General features: G+C 46.0%; 1 protein-coding gene across 1 annotated transcript in view; it reads right to left on the bottom strand.

Moving 5' to 3' along the window:
* Positions 1–993: 993 nt before the first annotated feature.
* Positions 994–24,013, bottom strand: part of SLX4IP (SLX4 interacting protein) — a 220,746-nt gene continuing 197,726 nt past the window's right edge. The window contains 6 exon segments of the mRNA XM_070800694.1: positions 994–5,805; positions 5,807–5,853; positions 5,855–5,967; positions 5,970–6,187; positions 6,189–6,419; positions 7,503–7,606. Coding sequence (XP_070656795.1) covers positions 5,664–5,805; positions 5,807–5,853; positions 5,855–5,967; positions 5,970–6,187; positions 6,189–6,419; positions 7,503–7,606 — 855 coding nt within the window. The 3' untranslated portion in view covers positions 994–5,663.

The raw sequence follows: 24,013 nt of genomic DNA, 5'->3' as shown, positions 1-24,013 counted from the left end.
TCTGAACTATGGCATCTCATGGGAATTTGAGGAGCTTTTAAAACTGCCAATGCCTAGGCCAAATCTCAAGGATTCTGATTTAACTAGAAGCTACTAATGACCCACAAGGTCCTTCCAATGTGTGACCAGTGTCCATACACTGAACCCATTTTTAACCAGACGAGTTTTAACGCATAGAGTGGTACGTTTACCTCGGGGTTCTATGGAGGCAGGCGTGGCACTTACTGTCAAATATTATTGGACAGATGAAGAAACCGAGGCCTGGGAGGTTATGTGACTTGTCTCCAAACCACAGGAACCAATTGGTGGCAAAGTACCAGGGTTGGCAGCAGCAGCAGACAGGGAAGAGTGGCTTTCCTGGGCTGGCACTTGGGGCCTGTGACTGAAACACCAAGAAATGGCTTGGGTGCAGTGGCTCTCAGCGTTTCATGCTGAGTCAGGTAGTATTATCCCAATCTGATTTGAAATGCTTCTAAAAAATTATGCATAGGATCCAAAGGGAAATATATTTGCAAGCAACCAGAGAGGCCTCGAAACCTGTCATAAGAGGCAGCGCAGAGGAGGCGGCGGCCCAGGACTTCACTCAGTGCTGTACTTCGGAAATGGAGAGGAATCCCCTTGGGAAATGTCAAGATTCTCTGGAAAGAAGTCAAGGTCACATACTTTAACCCCTCACTAGAGGAGTCTATCTCAGCTCACAAATGGGAGAAGTGGGAATACAGCTACATTGTAAAGACCACCCCTAGTCTTACATTTAATCACAACATCTGCACAGGGTGTTCCAGGCCTAAATTTTTAGGGCCAATGGTTCAAATGAGGAGCTCCTTTGATTATTTTAACAGTCTTCAAACCATCAGAACTGCTCCAAGGAGGAAAAAGTCTCCAACCAATAAAAGATGATTTTAAATTGTGTGTTCAGAAAAGGGCATTTTGAATGCATATTCCTTAGGATTAATTAATTTACTTGCTTTAAAGAAAAGTGATACACACTAAAACAATTTTATTTTTTATTCATGAAATAGGTTCATTTACTACTACACACTAATTTCATCCCCTAGGAATGCACAACCATTGAAACTATTTTAGTGTGTGTTAATCGCTCAGTTGTGTCCAACTCTTGCAACCCCATGGAAGGTAGCCCACCAGACTCCTCTGCCCATGGGATTCTCCAGGCAAGAATACCAGCGTGAGTAGCCATTCCCTTCTCCAGGGGCTCTTCCAGGCCCAGGGACTGAACCCAGGTCTCCTGCTTTGCAGGCAGACTCTTTACCACCTGAGCCACCAGGGAAACTATTTTAGTAGCTGAAACCAAACAAGAGAGTAAGGTCAGTGGGAGAAGACGCCTCGCCTGGTGACGAAGGCAGCGACTGGCTTTCTGCCTTGACTGGAGAACATCTACTCTGGGGCTCTGTCAAATCCACATCTTTAGGGGACTTCCCTGCTGGTCCAGTGGTTCAGACTCTGCCTTCTGATGTAGCACATGTGGGTTCGACCCCTGGTTGGGGAACTAAGATCCCACATGCTGTAGGGCAACTAAGCCTGAGTGCCACATCTAGGGAAGGCTGTGTGCCACAACCAGAAAAGCTTGTACCCCGCAATGAAGAGCCCGCATGCTGCCATGAAGTGAAGGCCCAGAGCAGCCACAATTAAAAAAAAAACCAACAAAAAGCCACACCCTTAGTTGCCTGGTCAGGTGCTCTGGGATCAAATGTATGGTTTTCCTCATTTTACTGATTTGTTTAATTAACAAGATTTTTAATAAGTAACTGTAATGGCAATCATGCTGCATAACACAACTTACATGATTAAATCCAACCCTGACCCTGAGTAGTTCTTGACAGTTAAAGGCAGTAACTTCATCCACTCAAGTCCCTTCAGTTCAGCTACACATTGACATGTATTTGTTCTGTGTCTTGTTAAGTAAACACAGAAACCAATTGAGAGGGAGTTCTGCAGATTTCTGAGGATCTAATTATACCATAAATTGTAATACCCGTGATCTATATGGTTAGACCTCTGCCCTGAGTGATTATCCGAATTAACTTCACTTTACAACGCTTAATTTATTTGGTACCGAAGAAGACTTTAAACTGTTTAACAGAAATCAGCTTAACTTTGTTTTCCTACTTGTTCCAACACGTTTCAATTGATTTGTATTTCAATAACAAGGTTTGAACTCTCCTGTCCTGACAAACCATGCATGGAGATTTCCTCATGAAAGAAAAGAAGAAATGAAAAGGATTTCTATATGCAAGCCATAGCACAGCATGCTGGAGAGTGGTGCTGGCTCTCAGGAAAGCCAAGGGAGGACCAGTCTCCAGATCTGTGTGTTAGACTGCAGTGGGGCCTGCCCAGAATGAATTCAAGGCCACGGGATGGCAGCACCGTGACCCCAGCACTCTCCAGTGATGGTTCCCTTCCATCCTGTGCACTGCCCTCTCCCAGCTCGGCCTGAAGTCAAAGGCCACCAACATGCACAATTCAGGTTAAAGTACAAATAAGACACTGAAAGCAAACAAACTGTGATCCCATTGATGTTTTCAAGATATATCTTGAGAAACATTTTTTAGAGAGAAGCTATGTTCTCCATAAATAAAACTACAGAGGGCTTTTGGGACTCGTGCTTTTTATTAAATGAAATACATTTTCCTACTTTCTTCATTTAAAATGAGTGAACAAAAGCTACAACATTTATTCCTCTCTGCCCAAATGTTTGCTCCTTTGCATTTCACAATTTACATGCACGGCTGGATGACAGGTAACCTCCAGAGGCAAAGAAAAGAAAAATGTGGAAGAAAAGTCACACTGACTGTTCTCAGACATTTATGGATATTAAAAAAACACAAAAAAACAATCTATTAAAAAGTCATTTGGAAGCACATGGAGGTGAATTAGAAGCCATGACATTGAGAAAGTTAGGGAGTTCAAAGTTATAACATTAATCAATAGTATCCATATTTCTTCCAAGCATCAGAGTTACAGGAACTTGAATATACATTTAATTTGGGTTATTAAGTGAGTGGCTGAAGAACTTATTCTTTTTAACCAAGAATACTGACAGAGTCTCAGATTTGTAGATGAATTACTAAGATTATCAAGAATATCAAAACACACCCACTTCCAGCAGTAGAGAACCAATTCTTCATTTCCCACCTAATAAGCAACAAAAAACCTGGCATCCATTTTCCCCTCTGAACTTCCAAATATCCAAAGAATCAAACAACCACTCAAGAAACAAGAGAACCAGGGGTGTTTCAGACATGTGGAAGGAAAATGCTTAAAGGCGAAATTCCTCAAACACATGCCCCTGTGCAGAAGCAGAAAGTTGGTCCCTTTGCTAATACTGTTAAAACCCATGTACATGAAGGCTGTGAGAAAGACCCTACTGATCTACAGCTGTGCAATGACACAGCTGTTAAACAACTTTTCTGTTTTTAAATTTCGGCTGCACTGGCTTTTCACTGCATTGCACAGGCTTTTCTCTAGCTGCGGCACACGGCCTTCTCTAGTTGCCCCTCATCATGTGGGATCTTAGTTCCCCGACCAGGGACTGAACCATGTGCTCTGCACTGGGAGATGGGAAGTCTGAAACTCAGTCATCATTATATCCACAAATACACCAAACTCTAAAGCCAAGAATTTTCTTGAAAGATAATCATTAAACATACAAGTACTGGCTTTAACCACCAGGCCCAGATTAACTAATGAAATAAAAACCTGATAAAAACTTTCTCTGGTGCCTCTAGTTCAAACAGCTCCCCCTAGTTCTGGGGCAGGCAGCAGCTATTGGGATGGCTCTTCCTTATTCCAGACTCTTCCAGGGAGCTCACTGTTTCTTGGCCTATCACCTGGGTTGTTATTTTGTGCCCTCTCTGCTTAAACTACTGCAACAACTGTTTCTGTTTAAGACTCAACAACACTTCAGTGACAAGCACACCCAGAAAATGGGTGACTCTGAGAGGGGGCTCAGGACAGACCATGTTCTATCACCTCCTCAGGAGGGTTCTGCCCTGGGCAGTCTGCACTTCCTGGAGGAGTGGACTCCACTCCACTGTGGTTGGTATTCTGCTGGGCTACCTCTTCTACTGTGGAGCCCAGTGAACGGAGGCACCTGGGGGAAGATTAAGAGCTAGGAGGGAAGAGGAAGAGACGTCAGTAGGCAGGGCTACGTTTCTGGTGGGGATGGTGAGGCTGGGGTTCCCAGGAAGGGAAGAAGTCTCCAGAAGAGTCTGGAGCATCAAAGAAGAAGGCCTGCATCCACAGCCAGGCATGGCAAGGAAGACTTAGCTTCACGACCCAAAATAGTGCCATGAAATTTGGCTGCCTCTTCATGAGTCCTGCCCTACAATCTAAGGAAAGGCGAGTGGGGGATGGACAGAATAAGCTGGGAGAAACCACTAATCTTAAGAATGAACTTACACTGTGTCCATTTCCATATTCTTTCATTTTGTTGGGCTTTTTCTGTTTTTTCTTTTTTTTTGCTAACTCCTACACTTTGGGGAATATCTTGATTTTCCGTGTTACCAGGGAGGAGGTATTACTTCAAAGGACCACCCAATGTTGAGCAGGAAAAAAAGACACATTTGATGGGTGGCCTTTGAATATAGTTTCCTTCCTTATTTCAGAATAAAACTTGGTTAAGAAAATCTACTGTAGTTGTCCATCCAAAATAAGTCATTGCTATGATTCACTACATGACATTTCAGCAAGCCCATTGGAGACAACAGTGGGTGATCCTGCAAATGGAAGTCTCCTGGTGTGAAATCTAAGCTGCCCTTAGATTTCCAAGGCAGCCTTCCAAGTGGGGAACTGCAAACTCTGCCCACTGAATTCCTCTTGGGCTTGGATCTGTTCTGAACTTCACCAGAGTCTTAAAGGTGGGGGCAGGGGCAAGGGGTAGGGACATGCCTGAACTACAAGAAAGAACAAGCCTCTCTGACGTCTCCCCCTAATGTCAGGCCAAACTATATGTAAATGTCCTGCAACTCTTAGCGCAGTCACAGCTCCCGGGGTGCTGTGGCCACCATGCTTAAGGACCTGGGAACAGTGCTTCACACCCTGAGCCAGGTGCTTCGTAAGTCTGAGGGGTCGTGACGGCTGCATGTCCACACATGGGCCCTGCTGATGCGCTGGGGGCCAGGACAGTCAGGCTGCAGGAAACCAATCCCAAGGGGTCTGCAATTAGCCCGGGGGTTGCCAAACTTGAGCAGGTTTCAGAATCACCCAGTTTCTCATTCTGTAGGTCTGGGTGGGGCCCAGGCTCTGCCTTTCTCACATACTTTCAGATATGACGCTGGGGCCGCAAGCAGATGGGGTGACCCGTAAGCCTGTTCACCACTGCTGCCCGACTCAGGCTGCAGGGCAGGAGGACTGGCCAGCAAAGACAGCATCACGGTCACTGTGCTTCATGCAAGGATGTGACGAGGCACACCACTGGTTTCTTCATGTGCTTCCTCTATGGATGCTGTCACTGCCGACAAAGCTAATGGCTCTTTAGCACTAAAGTAAATTTCTGATGTTAAAGTGTGAACCAGAAAGGAGCGGTGTTGTCAGAACAAGCTCCTGGAGGCTGCTGATTTGAAAGTTAAGCCCAATGCAGGTACATATCTTCTACTGAAAATGATCATTTGAATTCCTGTAAGTCTGGCTTCTAGGCACACTGCTCATTTGTCCCAGGTCTGGTCACGACATCCTCCACGACGGGGTTGCAATCCTCTTCTGTGAGCAAGTAGCTGCTTCCACCCTTTTCTTTTCTTGGTTGGGCTGCCCTGAGTCAGAGCTAAGCTTTCAGTGTTTGTGGCTGAGTTGTGCCTGCCCTGGCTTATTTTTCATAAGATGTCTGGAGGAGAGAGTTTTCCAAAACATGCAACTCTTCATTAGATGCAGTTTCTGCCAAATCTTGTTTCAAAAGTAACCCCGGATCTGACAGCTCTCAAGTTGGCAGGACCCTGGCAACTTTGCTTTTCCCACTATTATTTCCCTCGGGGCTAATCGATCACTTCTAAGAGAAACTCTCTTGTGGTGGTCGGCATCTCCCGCAGGGTTGCGCTTCCTGCATTTCTGCGGTGTTCTGGCCCCTCGAGGACTCTGCTTTGGACCAGGGAATGCTGACTCACAGCCACAGACAAGGCTCCTGCTTAGAAGCCCGGTCTGCAACCGCACCCTGGGATGAGGTTTCTGCTGCTCCTGGCCAGGCCTGATGACCTTTCTCCAGCTTCAGAGCAGGAAGCCCCTGGTGGGTCTCAGATGCCTTCCTGTCATCCTCCGCCTGTCCCATGGCCGGGGGGCTGGATGAGGCTGGCAGCCCCCGCCTCCTCCATGCTCCCTCTGCAGCCACCGAGTGACTGGATGCTCCCACACTGGTCCTGTTGCTCCGAGATCCACTCATGGTGCTGCTTTTAGTCTCAGTTCTGTTCACACTAAAACAAACAAAGAATTTTTTGATTTGTAAACCTGTGATGGCCAGGTTTCCCTTGGAATCCCCATGTCATATTTCTTACACTTGAAGCAGGAGGCATGTGTTAACCTCCCTTCTCCTCACCCCCTGGCCAATCTCACAAAAAATCCCAAGTGTCTATTGATATGCAGACTGGATCAAGCAAGAGCTTTCACAGTTTCCAACACACTGGGACACACTTTACTTATTGATCACTGGTTAACAATGGCATTATAATGGAGTTCATATTTTAACTAAGGCAGGGAGGCATTCATTTCAGATGTTAAATATCAACATTACCTATATTTGATATATTGATTTTTTCCCCAGAAGCAAATACACAGAGCAGAGTCTGTGTGTGTGTGTGTGTACACACAAGCATGTTCTTCTACGCACACAAACTTTTCTATAACACACAGAAACTTTCTAAACTTTCCCTTGTCTATAACATATATACAACAGACAATGCAGATTGTACTGTGTGACATTCACTTGGAGGGGCAGGATAGAAGCTGGCCAGGGAGATTTTACAGACCAGAGATTTTGGCATATATTTGTAGACTTGTGAATGGAAAGACGTTTCTTGAACCACCAAACTCAAAATACTGAGGCTGAAATATTTCTTTAGGTTAAGCTTTCATCTGGAAACCAATACATGTATTCATATTCTTACTACAGCTATCATTCTCCCAAAGATTATCATAATGACATGAGGGTCAGAAGAGGCCCCTGAGGAAAGCAGTGTATGTTTCCCGATTTGTCTGGGGTTGCTTGGAAAGTTGTATGAAACACCATCAACAGGTGCTTTTCATCTTCAAAGTGTTTGTCACTAATTACTCCTTGCAACATACCTGTGAAGCCAGGCCTTGTTTCCCACTGTCCAGAAAGCAAGAGAAAAAGTCTGGAAGGTAGAAAAAGTCCCAGCTCTGTGACTTTGGACAGGATCAGTGCCAGAGAGGCTTCTGTGATTAGGGTCCATGCACTCTTGCTGAATTCTAGCCCTCGTGTTGTGTCCCCATCTATACAGACAGTTTGGAGAGAACAAGATGAAACCCACAGGACCTACATTTCTCGCAGAACGTTTCTCCTGGGCTCTGCCCCGGGAGGAAGTAGTTGTTCCACACACCCAGTACGATCCCCTGATGCTCTGTGGAGAGCTCTTCCTGGCTGCTGCAAAAGACAACAAAAGTCAACCAGTAATCTGTTAACTGCACAGGAGGAAAACATTTCCATTCCAAATGCCCCAGTGAACAGATTTAGTTTGGTGAGGACAGGTTGAAACTACATAGTGTTAGGTTATTTTAATTTTTTTCAGTCTAGAATGTCCTATGACAAACCTAGACAGTGTATTAAAAAAAGACATCACTTTGCCGAAAAAGGTCCGTATAGTCAAAGCTATGGTTATTCTAGTAGTCATGTATGGATCTGAGAGTTGGATTATAAAGAAGGCTGAGCATTGAAGAAGTGATGCTTTCAAACTGTGAAGCTGGAGAAGACTCTTATGAGTCTCTTGGACTACAAGGAGATCAAACTAGTCAGTCTGAATATTCATTAGAAGGATGGATTCTGAAGCTGAAGCTCCAATGCTTTGGCCACCTGACGTGAAGAGCCAACTCATTAGAAAAGACCCTGATGCTGGGAAAGATGGAAGGCAGAAGGAGAAGGGAACGACAGAGGATGAGGTGTTTAGATAGCATCACTGACGCAATGGGCATGAGTTTGAGCAAGAGATGGTGAAGGACAGGGATACCTGTCATGCTGCAGTGCATGGGGTCACAGAGGCGGACCCAACTGTCGACTGAACACCACCACTTCTCTTGGATTCCCAGTACACGTTTCATTCGTGAATGTGTGCCACAAACATGCAAGATGGTGACTCCAAGCCATCCGGGAACTCTCGGCCAGAACCAAGAGCTCTGAGGCCCCGGATGTGACGATGCCCGAGCCAGGTGACCACGTGGCTGTGGGCCTGGCCTTCCAGAGAGAACTGGGGGCACAGTGTCTGTACCCTGATGAACTTCAGAATTCTTACATCTTCTCTATCTATAAAAATAGAGTATGGCCTTTACAAAACATGTCAGGAGTTCAGCCTTTCAATACTGGTACTTTGAAAACCAGAGTTTGAGATTCCTAGTTACTAAAACACTCCCGAGTTATTTCCCCCTTAAACTAACAGCACTAACATGGTTTTAGATAATTCTTAGGTTATCTATCTATCCTTAAACATGGAAGCTTCATAAAGAAGTAGCTATAAAAAGTATAAATCTCCCAACCATCATCAATATTGACCAATTTCTTTCTTTTGGAAAGTTGTTTCCTTTTGGTTAGCACCTAGATAATTCAGACAAGGTGTTAAATTCTTTCAATTTCTAGTATGTTTCTCAGTACCCTTCTCCATGAAATTTCATAGTAAAATGTTGCTGCCACAAGGAATGGTATTGGTAAGGTACCAGCAGACCTACACTGGAAGTAAGACTGACACGCCAGAGAGCCTAGTAGGCTGCAGCCATTGGAATAATGCCTGCATGTCCCACAGAGCGATGCTATGAACTTCGTCCAATCACTGCCCTGCACCACTGAGCACCAACCTTTTGCTCTCATGAACTCTCCTGAGGTTTAGACCTGGACCAATTGTCACTCAGGGTCTAGTTATAACCCAAGTCAGTTTTAAGAGTTAGTGAACAGAATAGAATTGGTTTTATTGGATTATACTGCATTTTGGGGCTTCCCTTATGGCTCAGCTGGTAAAGAATCCAACTGCAATGTGGGACACTTGGGTTTGATCCCTGGGTTAGAAAGATCCCTTGGAGAAGGGAAAGGCTACCCACTCCAGTATTCTGGCCTGGAGAATTCCACAGACTGTATAGTCCATGGGGTCACAAAGAGTCAGACTTACAACTCAGAGACTTTCACTTACACTGCATTTTAATGCTAGTCCCTTTTCTTTCCCTTAAGACTTCCTGTTGTTCAGTCGCTAAGTCCTGTTCCATTCTTTGCAACCCCAAGGACTGCAGTATGCCAGGCTTCCTTGTCCTTCACTATCTCCTGGAGTTTGCTCAAACTCACATCCACTGAGTCAGTGATGCCACCCAACCTTCTCATCCTCTGTGGTCCCCTTCTCCTCCTGCCTTCAATCTTTCCCAGGATCAGGATCTTCTCAATGAGTTCTTCGTATCAGGTGACCACAGCACTGGAGCTTCAGCTTCAGCATCAGTCCTTCCAATGAATATTCAGGATTGATTTCCTTTAGGACTGACTGGTTGATATCCTTGCTGTCCAAGGGGCTCTCAAGAGTCTTCTCCAGCACAATTCAAAGGCATCAATTCTTTGGCACTCAGCCTTCTTTATGGTCCAACCCTCACATTCGTACAAGAATATCAAAAAAAATCATAGTTTTGACTATACGGACCTTATGGGCAGAGTGATGTCTCTGCTTTTTAATACACTGTCTAGGTTTGTTGACCCAAAAGTGTTAGTTTAAAAGTTAAATGACAGAGAGAGAGAGAGGAAGAGAGGGAGAGAGAGAGATTGAGATTTATGTGTGAAACGCTTCTAAACATGCCCTGTAAGTACAGTAGATTTTCCCCTTACAACCACACCCTGTAAAGTGCTGTATTTTCAGAGCTGCACAATTAACATAAGGAGCATGAGTCAGGCTTTGAACAACTCTGTGGGAACCAGAAAGCCTTTTGCTATTAGGAATGATGTAAATTCCCCAAGGCTGGAAGAAGTCCACAATGGAGGGAGACAGGGTCATAAATAACAACAACGGATACTGCACAGACCACAAAACATAAGGCCGTGATACAGACACTCTTCACATCTCACACTGGATTTAACCGCTGCCTCTATTTATTTATTTTTTAAGCTTAAAGAGCACTCTGCATTTCCTATGGGAACTTCAAAAACACCTCTAAAAAACAGGACAACGGACTCTCATCCCGAATTCTTCTGACAACAATGGAGGAAAATGTCCTTGGAAGAGAAAAACAACAGCAGCAGCAAGAGTGACAGAAGGAAATGTCCGGCTCAAAAAGTGCAAAGCCTGTGACTTCATATTTTCAAAAAAAGAAAGAAAGAAAAATAAATAAAAAGAAGAAAGAAAAAGGCAAGGCAGGGTCTCCTGCTTACAAATTAAAACCACATTTGGCAGTTTGTCAATTTGTCGAAGGAGGCATATTTACATTTGTATGAGGACTGGGTGGGCAGGGGAAAAAAGAGGTTAGACTCCTTCAGCCCTTGAACTGTCAGAGCTCATTAGAAATCTCTCATTCTCACATCTCCAGGGTTATTCACACCCCTTTGTCACCACACTGCAGCCTCCGGTGCCCTGAACACGTACTCTAGAGGAAGCAGCTCTCACCTGGGAACAGGATATCCCATGGGACTCATCCTGATTACTAATGGTGTCTCACATCTGGCATCAAAATGCAACTGTAGCTTATCCAGAGGCAAGACTCTTAAGGCTGTGAAGGTGGCAAGTGCCTCCGGGGCTTACCCAGGTGACCCTGCTTCTTTCCAGATTCTATGTGACTAACGACCCTGACACTATCTGCAAAGAAGACAGACAAACACAACATACTCCAAAAGGCTACTGGTAGGCTGTCCCTGGTGGCTCAGAATCTATCTGCAATACAGGAGACCTGGGTTCAGTCCTTGGGTTGGGAAGATCACCTGGAGGAAGGCATGATAACCCACTCCAGTGTTCTTGCTTGGAGAATCCCCTGGACAGAGGAGCCTGGAGGGTTTCAGTCCATGGGGTCAAAAAGAGTCAGACACGACTGAGTGACCAAGCACAGCACAGCACAGGCTATCCAAAGCCCAGAGAGAGCACCCCATGGGGACTCAGGATTTAAGAAACAGGTAAACCAAGAGGATTGCTTTGGGCCCTCATCAATCACCATGATCCCTCACCACTTGGATGCTAGCTTGGAGTCCAGCTAAGGAATACAATGCTGCAACTATGGCCAGCCCCCTCTCTCAATTATTTATCTTTGGTAGTACGTTGAGGATTGTGGTTTTAAAAATTTCCACCCGTGAAAGTGAAAGTGTAAGCCACTCAGTCATGTCTGATTCTTTGTGACCCATGACCTGTAGCCCACCAGGCTCATCTGTCCATGGAATTTGGGTTGGCTTGTAAAGCTGTCCACATACAGTTTCAGGAAAAAAAACAAACAGCAGTAGGGCAAGGCTACTGGACCCAGAAGTCTAATTAGGGAGACACCCTCCTCAGCAGCTTGAGCAGCTCATGTGGGTGCCCAGAACAAGTAGTCAGGCCTGCCTCCATCCCTGGGGATGCTCTGGAGACCAGAGAGTGTATGCATATGAAGTTGAGGACAGCCAAAGCCACGTGCTCCACCACGGGTTCAATGCGAAGGCTGAGCAGGTGAATCTGAGTATGGTGGGGTAGGCATTACCTCCAGTGCTGTCCAGTCCAACCTGGGAGACATATTTTAAATTCTTAAATACAAAAGATGACAAAGAAAGTAGCCACCAGAATGAGGCTGTGTTGCAATGTACTGGGTTGGCCCAAAAGTTCATTCAGGGAAATGAAAAAAATTCAGGTTTTCCCTGAATGAACTTTTGGGCCAACCCAATAGTTAGAAACACTGGTGGATGTTCAAATTACAGAGCAAGTTTAAATCGTGGACAAATCAAGGATTTACTTACTTGAGTACAACTACTTTTGAATAGGATACTGTTGGATTAATGAGGGATGGGGAGTGAAGCTGGCCTAAAAAGACATTAAAAATACTCACTCTTAATTTACATCCTCCTCCAGGAGGGCACACAGCACAACTGGGCCTCCCAAAGGCTCTCAGAGGCTTCAAAAAAAAAAAGATTCCTGAGACCCATCCCTGGAAGTTCTGACTCACAAGATCTGGGGTGGGGCTACGAGAGCTATATTTAGGTTCCCAGGTGACTCAAGGACTGCTGATAACACATGGAAATACGATCCTCAGAGCAGAGTGACAGGTACACAGTGTAGAGTTGCTCACTGCGGCAGCATCTGGTAGAGGGTGGCCCAGGTGTATCAGGCCTCAAAATAACCTGAGGAGCTTGTTCAAAAACATGCAGGAGTCTACCCCAGAATCTACTGCATTTTGGGTCTCCAAAGTGGGGTGGGGTGAGGGCATGTGAATTTTAGGTAAGTTTCGCAGTGATCCTGATGCCCAGCAGAGTTACTAAACTCTTGTCCTACAAGGGTGTGAAACTGAAAACTGAGCAGAGTCATCCAGTCGGCACCACTGGACTCAGGGCCAGCCGCTGCAGGAGGTCCTTGAGGACCTAGACCTGGAAAGTACATGGACCCACAGAACATGCTCTTCCTCTCATGGGGTCCCCATTCCAGCGGGGAGGACAGCAAGCAGACAGACAGTGTCAGGCGCTGACGGTGTCACGAGGAGAAACATACCTCGAAGGGGTCGCTGGGTGGTCAGGGAAGACTGTGGTAGGTACGAAGGACAGCTTTTCCCAGAGATCTGTGTGGAGGGTGGGCCACTTATGAAGAAGAAGGGCAGGGATCAGGGAACAGGGGTGAGGTGCACACATATTGTGTGTAGGTGTGTATGTGTTGATGATGACGGTAAGGCCACTAGAAGATCCCAAGAAAAGTGACTTGGTATTTTGAAAGGATCACCTTGGGTATAATGGAGGGACAAGGGTGGAGGCAGGGAGGCCAGTGATGAGGCTACTGTAATGGTCCATCTGAGGATGACAGGTCTTAGAGGAGGCAGGTGGTGGTGAGAAGTAGTTTGATCGGAAATCAAGGAGACCCAACAGAATGAGCTGATGGACTATATACAAAAAGTGAGAAGAAGAAAAAAAGTTGAGGATAACTCCACGATCTGTGGATGAAGGAAGTTACCCTTTAACCATACAAGAAGTACTGGTTTAAACAGCTGGATGAGGGAAGTTACCCTTTACTAATATAGGAAGTACTGGGGGTGGGGCAGGCTTGGGGAAATGAAACCAAGAAGCCCGTTTTAGGTATGTAGGCTTTAAGAGCTGTCCTGGATGTCTAAATGGAGATGCTGAGCAGGTGGTTAAGCTACAGCTTCCAGAGAGTTCTGTCTGCAGACACCAAGCTGGGAAGTCCACAGAGGTGGTAGGCACTTAAAGGCTTTGTGTGGATGAGCTGCAGGGGGAGTGCCCTTGGGTGAGAAAACAGAGGTTGAGAAGACATGGAGGATTCAGAAAGGAGACTAGGAAGGAATTTTCAGTAAGGAGAGGGAAGAGGCAAGGTAACCTGGTGTCCCTGGAGGCAACAGGAGAAAGGGCTTCATCAACAGTGAAAACCACGTCTAAGCCTGCTGAACATTTAGGACTGAAAAGTCATTAGTAGAGGGTGATTTGACAAAAGTTATTTTTGGTGAAGTGCTGGGACCTAAGTGTACCTGGAAGGGGTTCAAGAGTGAAGCGGAGGCACAGTGGAGACAAGGACTCTCAAGTAGAAATACAAGCTGAGCTGTGCAGGTAACTAAATCTCCCAGAGACCCATGAAAAACAGGAAATCGATGACACCAGTTTTCAATAACACACTGTTGTTGTCACTGAGTCATGTTTGACTCTTTTGTCATCCTGCGGACTGTAGCCTGCCAGGCTCCTCTGGTACATGGGATTCTCCAGGCAAGAATACTGCAGTTGATTGCCATTTCCTTCTCCAAGGGATCTTCCCAACCCAGGGATTGAACCCATGTCTCCAGCATTGGCAGGTGGGTTCTGTACCCTTGAGCCACCAAGGAATCCATATGTTATCTTCATAACAAGTGATCAATATACGATTACTGACAGAGTTTACCTTTGTGGACTGCTTATGAAATCTGGGGTGTATTAGACACTTCCAGTACTTTCTCACTCTCTTAACAGCCAGATGTGGCTGGTGGCCACAGCACTGGCCAGCACAGGTGTGGATGACACCTTTGAGGAGTTCTGCAGTATAGGGGAAGCAGAGACACAGGGTGGTAGCTGTGGGCCAGGTGGGTAATGGAGTTAGGGATGACTCTGGAGCAGGCATATCTGGCCAGAAGTGACCACCCACTACGTGCGAACCTGAAACTGAGTGCCAGGCACTGCTTCTGTGTATTCACCAATGCCACCTTCAAAAGCGTTTGGGGAGACGAGGAGTTTTGTCACTATCACGTCCCACTGGCGGACGAGCAGCATGGCCAAGCGCTGCTCACCTGAGACTGTGGCTTGTGCTGGGAATGTCATGCTGCAGGCCCCCAGGATATCAGTGCCAGCCGAGGTACACAGAGCCTGAAGGCCATGAGGTCAGGCACTGTGTGGGCACGAGTGTCACAGCCCACACCAGCCACACCGCCCACCTGCTGCCTGGAGCACAGGCCCCCCTCTCAGCCCCAGCTAGATGGTATGACAGAGCCGCCAAATGCTTGTGTCCAGGACTGTAAAACATCCTGCTAGGTATGAAGGCAATAATGGGAGAAGGGGAAGAAAAGACCCTCAGTGTTGTTAAGAACTTTTCTCACAGTAACACTTAATGTAGCAGTATGGTACTCGCAGTCTTTATCTTCTCAGACTTGGATCCATTTTCTCATGGTTTTATATACGAGTTTCTTCGGATTCTATTTTATTTACCCCCAAATGAAAATAATTAATAACTCAACCAGGATATTTTAGAAGTAGGTAATTCATGGACTAGTAGAACATGCAGCCTAAGTTACAGTTGTAACGTGGCTGTCTCTGAATTCCTCATAATCACATCTGCTGAGAATGGAACACCCAGAACCGATCAGACGGGCTCCATGCTCCCGGGATGCGGGGTGGAGCACAGAGGCGAAGGGGACAGAGACCAAGGAACGGACCCCTTGATGGCTGGTCCCAGAGCCGGTTCCTGAAGCCCCTTAGAGTTGGTTCACGATTGTGTAGGGAATTTAACCGCAGCGAGGTATATGAAGCACACTTTGGAAACTGGAAAGGACTGAACATGTTTTCTTGACGTTGTTGTGAAAGAAAATCTGATGCCTGCACAGACCACATGGGTTTATAAGAAGGTGAAGGATGCTTTCTATCTGTAGGAAGCTTATGTGATTAAAGTCCTTTTCCCACCCCTCACTGGGGCCTCACTGAGATTGACAGACAGGTTGTGTCCCTATTTGATGGCACGAGGCCCAAGCGGCTAATTGTCTCGAGCCACACATCTAGCTGGGCCAGGACTGAGGAAGAAGGCCTGGTCCCCTACAGCACCCTCCCCATGTGCCCGGGGTCATCTGCTGTCTTGGTCACTATGTCACTGTGGCGTCCAGACAGGCCCTTTGTCTTCTCTGAGCATTAGTTTCCTCATCTACTTTTTTTTTTAAGTGGGGGGATAATGATAGTTACACAGTGGGCACTCACCATCTCCTGGAAATGGATTTCTCTCTTAGGGAATCATGTCCCCAAGGTCCTTCTAATGTCCAGGCATTTCAGGAGGTCTCGTGTCCAAGCCTGACTCCAGAGGTGGGTCTGTGACCCAGGCCAGGCCAGTCGAGTCCAGAATTTGTGAGCCTCACAGAGACACATGGACTGCTGGGACCTGCTCTCTTCTGCCATGAACCTGGAGCCACCAGGACCACTACCACACACAGGCTGAGCATGTGTCAAACAGTGTGGAAGGCAGACCCAATGGATTGTGAGCAACAGTCCTGATGAAAGTCTGTGCCTCTGATCAACATACTCACAGTGTGGGCTTTTGAGGCACACGAGCCAAAAACCTTCCTTTTTTTCCTAACATTTAGTTAGCCTTCCTGTTCTTTGAAAACTAAAAGGTTTAAGGCTGATATCATCTCTTCTTGGGTTTGCTGCACAGAACAAGCTATTGTATGCAACAGCCCTTCACAAACAATAAAAGTCTTTTGCAAACAATTAAAAGCAGAGCAGGGACTTCCCTGTTGGTCCAGAGGTCAAGAATCCATGTGCCAATGCAGGGGACAGGGGCTGGATCCCTGGTCCAGGAAGATTCCACATGCGAAGGGGTAATGAAGCCCGTATGCTACAGTTACTTAGCCTGCATGCCTAGAGCCCATGCTCTGCAACAAGAGTAGACACCACAATGAGAAGCTCATGGACTACGAGAGGCGAGCCCCCACTCACTGCAACACGAGAAAGCCTGTGCATAGCCATTAAGAACCAGTACAGCCAAAAATAAATTTTAAAAATTTCTTTTAAAAAGCAAAGCAAAAGTTATATCTTATTAGCTTATTTGGGGGGGCAAATACTAATATTAAAGTAATAAACAAACTACTTTCAGTTTTTCATGACTTTACAATAATAAAAGCACAAAGAAAAGTTATTCTTGTGTGATGCCTGATGAATTCCAAGTAGCCCAAGTAGAGCATGAACTACGACAATGACTACAGCCTTGGACTACGATGCAACACGGCCATGTAGAAGCCATGGTCCTAAAATGAGGAAGAGGTCTGTCTCTCCCAAATTTCACTTCTAAGATTTTCTTACATTATTTGATATTTAATAAGTGAAGGCAGTGAAAAGGAAAAATCAGGTGGGATGGAGCAGTCATCAACAATGAAAAGAAATACAGGAATAGACATGGGTGCATTGACTCACTGGAACCACAGCAAACACAGGGAAATGAAGAGCAAAGTGTTATCTTCTGGATCCCACTGTGGCCAGCAGATGCTTTCTTTACATGTGATAATGGTGGAGGGCAGCTGTCCTGAGACGCTATAGAGAGAAGCACTTGGAGAGGGACCAGTCCTCCTGGGATGCCCCGCTGGCAGACACGCCCTCCTCCATCTCAGAGATGAGGACACTGACGACCATGAGGCCTTGTCATCAGCCTAGTTCCCACTGTGAGCGGGAAGCCTTTCTGCTTCAGCAGGCTCCTCTGGCCCCTGGTCCCTCTGCTTCTCTACCCTCACAAGAAAGGACACGTCTCTAAGGGGAAGAGGAGCACACGTTTGCTGATGATGTTGCCACTTGGGTTAACAGCAGACCCCCTAGCATGTTTTTTTTTTTTTTTAATTTTAAACACTTTTTAAAAGTTTTCATGTCTTCTGAATTAATGACTATGAAGTTATCTTGTACAGACCTTTGGGAGTACCAATAAAATAGCTGCAAAGAATGCTAACCTGAAAATGAAATTAGTGAAAAAAAATCAAGGAAGTGATCTTGCAGGCAGTACACATTTCATAGGGATTTTCCAGTTTATACTTATCTAACCCTCGAGAGCCTAACGATAAATCCTAAACAACCTGGGGCCTTAGAGTTGAGTCTCTGGTGCCACACAAGTGTGACAAAATTTGGACGCTCGAGAAAATATGTAGGTTTGCAATCAGTGCTTCTTAAGAAGGGAGGGTGCTCATCAAGCACTCTGAAAACTAAAGGAGAGCTGTTATAGTTTCGCCAGAAAAACATAAAAATTCATCAGATCAGATCAGATCAGATCAGTCGCTCAGTCATGTCCGACTCTTTGCAACCCCATGAATTGCAGCATGCCAGGCCTCCCTGTCCATCACCAACTCCCGGAGTTCACTCAGACTCACGTCCATCGAGTCAGCGATGCCATCCAGCCGTCTCATCCTCTGTCATCCCCTTCTCCTCTTGCCCCCAATCCCTCCCAGCATCAGAGTCCTTTCCAACGAGTCAACTCTTCGCATGAGGTGGCCAAAGTACTGGAGTTTCAGCTTTAGCATCATTCCTTCCAAAGAAATCCCAGGGTTGATCTCCTTTAGAATGGACTGGTTGGATCTCCTTGCAGTCCAAGGGACTCTCAAGAGTCTTCTCCAACATCACAGTTCAAAAGCATCAATTCTTCGGTGCTCAGCCTTCTTCACAGTCCAACTCTCACATCCATACATGACCACTGGAAAAACCATAGCCTTGACTAGATGAACCTTTGTTGGCAAAGTAATGTCTCTGCTTTTGAATATGCTATCTAGGTTGGTCATAACTTTCCTTCCAAGGAGTAAACATCTTTTAATTTCATGGGTACAATCACCATCTGCAGTGATTTTGGAGCCCAAGAAAATAAAGTCTGACACTGTTTCCACTGTTTCCCTACCTATTTCCCATGAAGTGATGGGACCAGATGCCAAGATCTTCGTTTTCTGAATGTTGAGCTTTAAGCCAACGTTTTCACTCTCCACTTTCACCTTCATCAAGAGGCTCTTTAGTTCCTCTTCACTTTCTGCCATGAGGGTGGTGTCATCTGCATATCTGAGGTTATTGATATTTCTCCAAGCAATCTTGATTCCAGCTTGTGTTTCCTCCAGTCCAGCGTTTCTCATGATGTACTCTGCATATAAGTTAAATGAGCAGGGTGACAATATACAGCATTGACGTACTCCTTTTCCTATTTGGAACCAGTCTGTTGGTCCATGTCCAGTTCTAACTGTTGCTTCCTGACCTGCATACAAATTTCTCAAAAGGCAGATCAGGTGGTCTGGTATTCCCATCTCTTCCAGAATTTTCCACAGTTTATTGTGATCCACACAGTCAAAGGCTTTGGCATAGTCAATAAAGCAGAAATAGATGTTTTTGTGGAACTCTCTTGCTTTTTCCATGATCCAGCGGATGTTGGCAATTTGATCTCTGGTTCCTCTGCCTTTTCTAAAACCAGCTTGAGCATCAGGAAGTTCACATTTCACATATTGCTGAAGCCTGGCTTGGAGAATTTTAAGCATTACTTACTAGCGTGTGGCTGTGACGGGCGTGCTAAATCGCAGGCAGCTGCGACGGGTGCGCTAAAGCCCAGGCGGCTACGATGGGTACGCTAAGCGCGGCCGAGAGGAGTTACCCCATGTCCGAGGTCAGGGGCAGCGGCCGACAGTGCCAGACTGTGACGGCGCAGGAACGGCCGAGAGGAGCTACCCCACGTCCGAGGTCGGGGCAGGGTGGGGGTGGTGCCCGAGAGGAGATATCCAGCGTCTGAGGTCAGGGGCGGCGACAAGAGGAGTTACCCCGCGTCCGAGGTCAGGGGCAGCGGCTGGGAGGAGATACCCCACGCCCCTAAGCCCGAGGCCAGGGGCGGCGGGCGGGAGGAGCAACCCCATGCCAGAGGCCAGGGGCAGTGACCAGGAGGACCAACCCCACGCCGTGGCTGCGTGGGCACACGAGGGCCTAGAGGAGCTATCCTACGTTGAAGGTCAGGAAGGGCGGCGGTGAGGAGATACCCCTCATCCAAGGTAAGGAGCATTGGCTGCGCTTTGCTGGAGCAGCTGTGAAGAGATACCCCATGCCCAAGGTAAGAGAAACCCAAGTAAGATGGTAGGTGTTGCAAGAGAGCATCAGAGGGCAGACACACTGAAACCATACTCACAGAAAACTAGTCAATCTAATCACACTAGGACCGCAGCCTTGTCTAACTCAATGAAACTAAGCCATGCACGTGGGGCAACCCAAGGTGGGCAGGTCATGGTGGAGACATCTGACAGAATGTGGTCCACTGGAGAAGGGAATGGCAAACCACTTCAGTATTCTTGCCTTGAGAACCCCATGAACAGTATGAAAAGGCAAAATGGTAGGATACTGAAAGAGAAACTCCCCAGGTCAGTAGGTGCCCAATATGCTACTGGAGATCAGTGGAGAAATAACTCCAGACAGAATGATGGGATGGAGCCAAAGTAAAAAGAATACCCAGCTGTGGATGTGACTGGTGATAGAAGCAAGGTCCAATGCTGTAAAGAGCAATATTGCATAGGAACCTGGAATGTCAGGTCCATGAATCAAGGCAAATTGGAAGTGGTCAAACAAGAGATGGCAAGAGTGAATGTCAACATTCTAGGAATCAGCGAACTGAAATGGACTGGAATGGGTGAATTTAACTCAGATGACCATTATATCTACTACTGCGGGCAGGAATCCCTCAGAAGAAATGGAGTAGCCATCATGGTCAACAAAAGAGTCCGAAATGCAGTACTTGGATGCAATCTCAAAAACGACAGAATGATCTCTGTTCGTTTCCAAGGCAAACCATTCAATATCACAGTAATCCAAGTCTATGCCCCAACCAGTAACACTGAAGAAGCTGAAGTTGAACGGTTCTATGAAGACCTACAAGACCTTTTAGAACTAACACCCAAAAAAGATGTCCTTTTCATTATAGGGGACTGGAATGCAAAAGTAGGAAGTCAAGAAACACCTGGAGTAACAGGCAAATTTGGCCTTGGAATATGGAATGAAGCAGGGCAAAGACTAATAGAGTTTTGCCAAGAAAATGCACTGGTCATAAAAATTCATATCCCCCTTTAAAAAAAAATTCAGATGATTCATGAATCAGAGGTTAATAATGCCCAGTTTAAAAGTTGAAGGGAAACAGCTGTGAAAAATAGAAACTTAATGGCAATCACCCCGGCAGAACTACTCTACCTCTTATTCAAAAATACCTTCCCGCACAGAAGCCTGGGGCTGCAAACTGTCAGCACCCGCAGGAAGGTCACCAGTCCTTCATTGGTGGTGGTTATCTTTACCCTAGCGTCTCCTGTGGCCGAGCAGGTGGGTCTGGACAGGATGGGAGAGGAAAGAGGTGAGGAAACGCTCAGGACAGCGGGCGGGTGGCAGGCCTGGCCAGCGAGGCCCACTACAAGCCTGGCTGTTGGTGGGAAAGAGGCGTGAGAGCCTGAGCAAAGCCATTAGATGACTGTCTCATTTCACAATTCTGCTCAGAGCTGGCCCTCTGCCCAGGGATACAGAAGGAACAGCTCTTCCCATCTCCCTCGAACAGACAGTGAGACCCCCTTTCCAAGTCTCCAATCTCATGATAGCAACGGCTTCTGTGGACAAGTCTGGGAACCTCGCCCCACATACAGCCTTGCTTGCTTGGGAAAGGAAGCACCGAATTCTAAATCATCTGTTTACTAATGAACGTTCCCGACAGGATCCCCTTGCACGTCGTCTCGGTCTGTGCTCTCTCACAGTGGGTGTTCTAGGGGCTGTGTGCACTTTTAGGAACCCAGCCTGAAAAATCTGCTGTTTCCCAACTCCTCTGCACCTTAGAGCAGTGGCCGGGTCCTTCCTCCAAAGCAGCGTCTCACTGGGAGTCTACTGGCAGCTACTGGAAAGAAAGGCATTTTAAGTGGGTGGTCTCTTCTCTCCCTCCTCCCCCTGTGGATGGTGGTGAGCAGAGCTCCCACAGGAGGTCACAAGTTTATGCTTTTGCTGTGTCCCTCTGTCCATCACCGACTTGCTGGCTAAACGAGGATGTGTCACTTAACTCTCTGGTACGTTAGTTTTTATAGCTGCAAAATGATGCTGGGTTGGCAAATGAGATGAAAAATAAGAACTGAGCTTCTTCAGAAGCTCACTAGCACAGAGGGTAAGGTGTTTAGCTCTTTGCTAATCTGGTATTGTTGTTGTTCAGTCACTAAGTTATGTCTGATTCTTTGTGACCCCATGGACTGACTACAGCATGCTAGGCTTCCCAGTCCTTCACTATCTCCCAGAACTTGCACAAACTCATGTCCATCAAGTTGATGATGCCATCCAACCATCTCATCCTCTGTCATTCCCTTCTCCTGTGCTCAATCTTTCCCAGCATCAGGGTCTTTCCCACTGAATCAGCTCTTTGTATCAGATGGCCAAAGTATTGGAGCTTCGGTTTCATCATCAGTCCTTCCAATGGATATTCAGGGTTGATTTCCTTTAGGATTAACTGATTTGATCTCCTTGGTGTCTAAGGGACTCTCAACAACCCTGTCCAACACCACAGTTTGAGAGCATCAACCTTTGGGTGCTCAGCCTTCTTTATGGCTCAACTATCACATCCATACATGACTCCTAGAAAAACCATAGCTTTGACTATATGGACTTTTGTTGGTAAAGTAATGTCTCTGCCTTTTAATATGCTGTCTAGGTTTGTCATAGCTTTTCTTCAAGGAGTAAGCGTCTTTTAATTTCATCTAGCATTAATGGCACTTAAATGAGCTCTTCTTCAGGTTAAGAATAGGAAGAATGGTGGACGGGAATGATGAGATGATGATGGTGATGATAATTACTACTGCATCAGCACTTTAGAATTTACAAGACACTTTTATATTCATCGTTTCACTTGCATGGCAGGCATCACTTTTACTTTTTTTTTTTTTGACTGCCTGGGTCTTTGTTGCAGCATGCAGGCTTCTTCAGTTGTGCCACCAGGGCTCAGTAGTTGTAGGGCACAGTCTTAGTTGCCCTAAGGTGTATGGGATCTCAGTTCCCCGACCAGGGATTGAACCTGAGTCCCCTGCACTGGAAGGAGGATTCTAACACTGGACCAGGGAAGTCCCGGGCATCACTTTTACTTCTGCTTAACAAATCCCAAGAAGCCAAATGCTTTGTCCAAGGTCATCAAGTGAGTGAGGGGAGAGGTGGTGGTCAAAGTCAGGTCCCCATTTCACTTGTTTTATTCCCTGTCATGTTTTTCCTAAGTCAATCAATCATCTAAGTGGTCATCAAAGGGAGACAATAGGTTTCTCAGAAGGAAAGGTACATGATGGGGCAAAGGCACAAAGGATCAGGGGGCATAGACACAGCCTATTCTAACTACCCTTTTGATCTTCCCCATTCTATCTACCCTCTCTAACTATTCTAACCAAGCCAATTTCTACGCTAAATTATCTATCCTTCCTGTTCTAACTCGGCCAAGGGCAGATTCCTTTGGAGGGCTGGAAATAGGGGACAGGAGACAACTCATTAACAAACACTGCTGGCTAACTGTTTGGGAGAATTTTATTATTAGGAAAGGAGAACAAAAGATCAGGCTACTGGAACATACAAGCAAAGGATAGCCCTGCCCTGTCGCTAAGTCGTGTCTGACTCTTTGCGAAACCATGGACTGTAGCCTACCAGGCTCCTCTGTCCATGGGATTTTCCAGGCAATAGTACTGGAGTGGATTGCCATTTCCTTCTCCAGGGGATCTTCCCAACCCAGGGATCGAACCCGGGTCTCCCGCATTGTAGACAGACGCTTTACCGTCTGAGCCACCAGGGAAGTCCCATACCAACAAAGGATAGCTCATCTTTAAAAAAAAAATGATATTCCATGAGAAAAAGCTTTCTTATGGTCTCTGTCATTGTCTAAAAAAACTATTGTAGACAGACCAGACCAACCAAGAGCATCTTCATCCCCCAACACACAGCATTTCCATTAGGATCATTCCCCTGCCAATCCACAGAAGCGCAGGACAGGTGTGTGATGGATGCTGCTATAGTTCCCATCCTTATCCAGCCCATCCACAGGCCCTGTCGAGGACACAGACATCTACCAAGCAGCAAAAATGACATGTGATTGAAAAGAAAATGATAAACTCACTGAAAGTTATTTTCCTTACTATGTAAGAAGTTTTTATATAGTAAGAAGTTTGTGAAATACAAAAATACCAATAGAAAAATGGACATAAACACACAATTCACAAATGAATGGGTCCTGTTAACTAAATACAGACCAACCTCAGTTATCAAGTATGAAGTATAGAGGAGTGCAGACTAGGTCATTAACAGAAGCTATCTTTGGGTTGGGAGTTATGGGTAATTTTTACTTTCTTTGTATATGTTTTGATTCTGAAATTTTTTGTACAGTGAACATGTACAATTTTGGTAAGCTGTTATTAAGTAAAAAACCAACTTCAAAACACTGTGGGA

This window comes from Bos indicus, chromosome 13 (genome assembly GCF_029378745.1).
Source record: "Bos indicus isolate NIAB-ARS_2022 breed Sahiwal x Tharparkar chromosome 13, NIAB-ARS_B.indTharparkar_mat_pri_1.0, whole genome shotgun sequence".
NCBI classification, from domain to species: domain Eukaryota; kingdom Metazoa; phylum Chordata; class Mammalia; order Artiodactyla; family Bovidae; genus Bos; species Bos indicus.
The sequence above is the reverse complement of the archived record's forward strand: the minus strand, read 5'-3'. Positions and strand labels throughout refer to the sequence as shown.